Raw genomic sequence first — 3,264 nt, forward strand, 5'->3', positions numbered from 1 at the left:
TCTTCTGCTACCGCTACCTCCTCTCCTGCCATCACCAGCATTTCGACCTCTCCTTTCTCCTTTGGAAGTGGCAGTTCCTTTGCTCCGAGTTCGTTCGATGCCGTGTCGTCTGGTAGTACTACTTCTGTTTTGTGAATGATGATGTTTTAATTTGTGACAACCATCCATCTGGATTATTGGTGTTATCTGATCGTTAACTTGACGTTGCTCTCTGTGTTTAACCTTGTTGTAATTGATTTTTTGTTAGGATATGTCAGTGGTTGGTGTTCCAGACTGCTTGCTCGACTAAGGTTACTCGTCGCTTTGGAATTGCTATGGCCACTTGGGTAGAGAAGGTCGGGGCTCAAGGGGCCTCTGTTGTTGTGAAGGGTGTTTGCTACGACAATCCGATTGGGTTCACTCGGGCTGTAGGATTTCCAGGGTCTTATTTACACAGTTGCTAAGATCATGAATCGTTAGTGCGGCGGCTGGTTAATAATTTACTGGTTAACCAACTAAGCTCTGTATAAGATTTAACTGTACCTGGGCTATTCAAATAAACTATCTCAATATCGACGAATATTAGCGTTAGAAGAAAGGAACAAAGCTTAAATGCTGTTTAGCAGCAGTTTAGTAATTTAGAGATTGATCATATGGAAACTAATCCAATTCAGAAATGTTCATATATACAAAAAAAGAGTAAAGTAATTAAGCAGTCGCCGGAACTTTCTTGGGCCACAGCGAACGATATCAAAGAAAAGGCTGGAGGTTAAATATATTTGCATTAACAAAAAAAAACACTTTTCTTTGTCAATTTGTGTTGAATTTAGGCCATTAAACGAAAGTATTTTCTTCAACTATATATGATATACAAATTAAAAGTTGATATTACTTATTCCAAACAGTCTGGTAGTATGGTTTCATGGTAAATTACTTCTCCTTTGAAAGTATGATGATGTTTTGTGAATGATGATGTTTTGGAAAAATTGTCACTTAGGTGAAAGGATGTTTTCTGGATTAATATGCAAGTACAAAGCACTGTATTATATGTTATTCTGTAAAGTTCTGTCAGTGTAAATTATCTAGTTTCTTTATCTAGCTTTTGTTCCACTATTGGGTTTGTTTTTCTAATAATTACTCGTGCAACAAAATACTGAGCAAGAAGCTGTAGATCTTATAATCAGGTAAAGTAGAAAAAGTTAACTACTTCATTATGCTTTCATCTTAGTATTTGTATATTTGATTTGTCTTCTTTGAACCAGCTTCAAGTCAAAAAGCCAGATCCTCTAGATAGCTGTTAAAAATAAGGTATTATTTGGTTTGTCAGTGATCTTAATATTTGGTAATATTTGGTCTTTGATGCTCACGACAGAGTTCCAACGCTGCATGATTACCTTGTTCAAGCAGATTGCTCGCTGCCTCAGTAGCTCGCATTTTCAGAGTTCCACAGCTCTTCTTTCTTATGATGATCTTGTTCTTGCATATTTGTGTTTCCTCTGTGGACCCTTTGGCATTTCCTTCTGCAGTGGAAGCAGGTGCCCAAATGGTTAGGATGCGATGAACTTGACTGGTTTCGATCGGATTGTCTGTCATACCAAACATTAAAATCCTTGTGCTAAATGCAGGTGGAAATTGGAAATTATGATTCTTTCTACGAGATGGGAATTCAGTTTTCCCCTGAACAGGTATATGAATCATGATCGTACTTTTCCTTGCAGTTCCTCGAGTATTTTCAGCTATTTCTATCTCGTCACTATTCTGTGGTGCCATTGTCAGATTCTAAAGCTCACTAGAGAAACTAGAAGGATTCTTCCATCCATTACACTGTCTGTAACCGTGCCACACATGCTTAGTCTCCCTGATCAGGTAGCTCATTTATTTCCTCGTAAACTGAGATTTGTCACTAACACAATCTCTCGTTGTTTTTTGTTCAATTTAAAAAGGTGAAGCTAGCAGAGTTGCTGGAACAGGAAGGTGCTGATATAATCCAAACTGAAGGAGGGAAATACTCAAGTCCATCAAAACCTGGTGTCCTTGGTTTGATCGAGAAGGTAACAACAGTACGAATAAGAAATCTTAGCACACTTGTGATGAAAAATGTGATATTTTTCCTCTTTAAAATGTAGGCCACACCAACGCTAGCAGCTGCATACTCCATTTCCCGAGCAGTTCAGATTCCAGTTATGTGCTCATCTGGATTAAGCGCTGTCACTGCACCTATGGCTTTAACAGCAGGAGCAGCTGGTGTGGTATGCGTTCTTTTGCTTTCTAATCTAATCATTATCTGCTACTAGTGAAAGAAATATAGACTCTTTCAGATTCTCTTGTGTTCTTGATTATCTGCTACTACTTCATTGTCAGAAGTAGTTGAACACTAACACTTGGACGCCAACATTTTTGAGTTGGCGCCTAGATTTGACCATCTAACAGACACGGCTAAAGGATCAACTTCTATGAACACCCTTAATAACTTATACAAATATTTGTGAACAATTAGGTTGGTGGCTATCATTTATCCTCCCTTTTTGTTGTTTTTTCCATGTACCCAATGCAGCTTTCATTTCAAAGGTTCCAAGCTGATGAACAAGGATGGGTGGACACAATCAAGTTAGTGCGATTTGGAGGAGCTGTCAGGATTAGTACCATGGATTGGCTTGGGCAATCTCAATATTTGCGTCAAACTGTCTTCTGGCCTTCCCTATCATCTGCAGTATCTGAGGTATACTATGCACATTTACCGTGAATTTTCCTTATTGAGCTTGGGCTAGTGACGGTTACGAATGTATTTTATTTCAAGAACCGTATAAGCAAGTGTTCGTGCATCTAGTTTTATAACAATGCACTTCGTATCTTTGATCTAAAAAGCTTCTGAAACAAGTCATCTTCTCCAAGCATGCCCTGGTCAACATGCTAGTCACCTACTGGAGTCATTTCCTCGATGGCACGGATGAATACCTGAAATCCATCCTCTACTCCACCATTCTTTGCCACTCCTCAAGCCGAAACAACTGCAAAGGTAGAGTCAACATCAAGTATTACATTGTGCCCGGCTACAAGAAGACCGGGGCCGCAAAATCCAATAAAGACAGGTCAAACATCAAGTAGCATTTTGTAACTTATTCCTCTTAGGTTATATGCTTGGTTAATATATATGCTTAGAACTTGTAAAGACAGGTCAAACATTAATATGCTTGGTTAATATATCCATCTACAGCACTCCTTTTCTACTCCCCTGCTTTGTTCCTTTCTGTTTGATCTTTTGTCTACTTCTCTAACCGGGCTTCT

At 38.8% G+C, this 3,264-nt stretch overlaps 1 protein-coding gene across 1 annotated transcript; it reads left to right on the forward strand.

Annotated features, from left to right (window-relative positions):
- Positions 1-1,467: 1,467 nt before the first annotated feature.
- On the forward strand, positions 1,468-2,273 carry LOC122013949 (uncharacterized protein ycf23-like). Its single transcript, XM_042570159.1, has 5 exons — positions 1,468-1,525; positions 1,605-1,664; positions 1,756-1,845; positions 1,923-2,030; positions 2,106-2,273. Exons 1-5 carry the CDS (start codon positions 1,523-1,525, stop codon positions 2,271-2,273), a joined length of 429 nt encoding a protein of 142 aa, XP_042426093.1. The 5' UTR covers positions 1,468-1,522.
- Positions 2,274-3,264: the final 991 nt, after the last annotated feature.

The sequence above is a fragment of the Zingiber officinale genome, chromosome 8B (assembly GCF_018446385.1).
Source record: "Zingiber officinale cultivar Zhangliang chromosome 8B, Zo_v1.1, whole genome shotgun sequence".
NCBI lineage: Eukaryota > Viridiplantae > Streptophyta > Magnoliopsida > Zingiberales > Zingiberaceae > Zingiber > Zingiber officinale.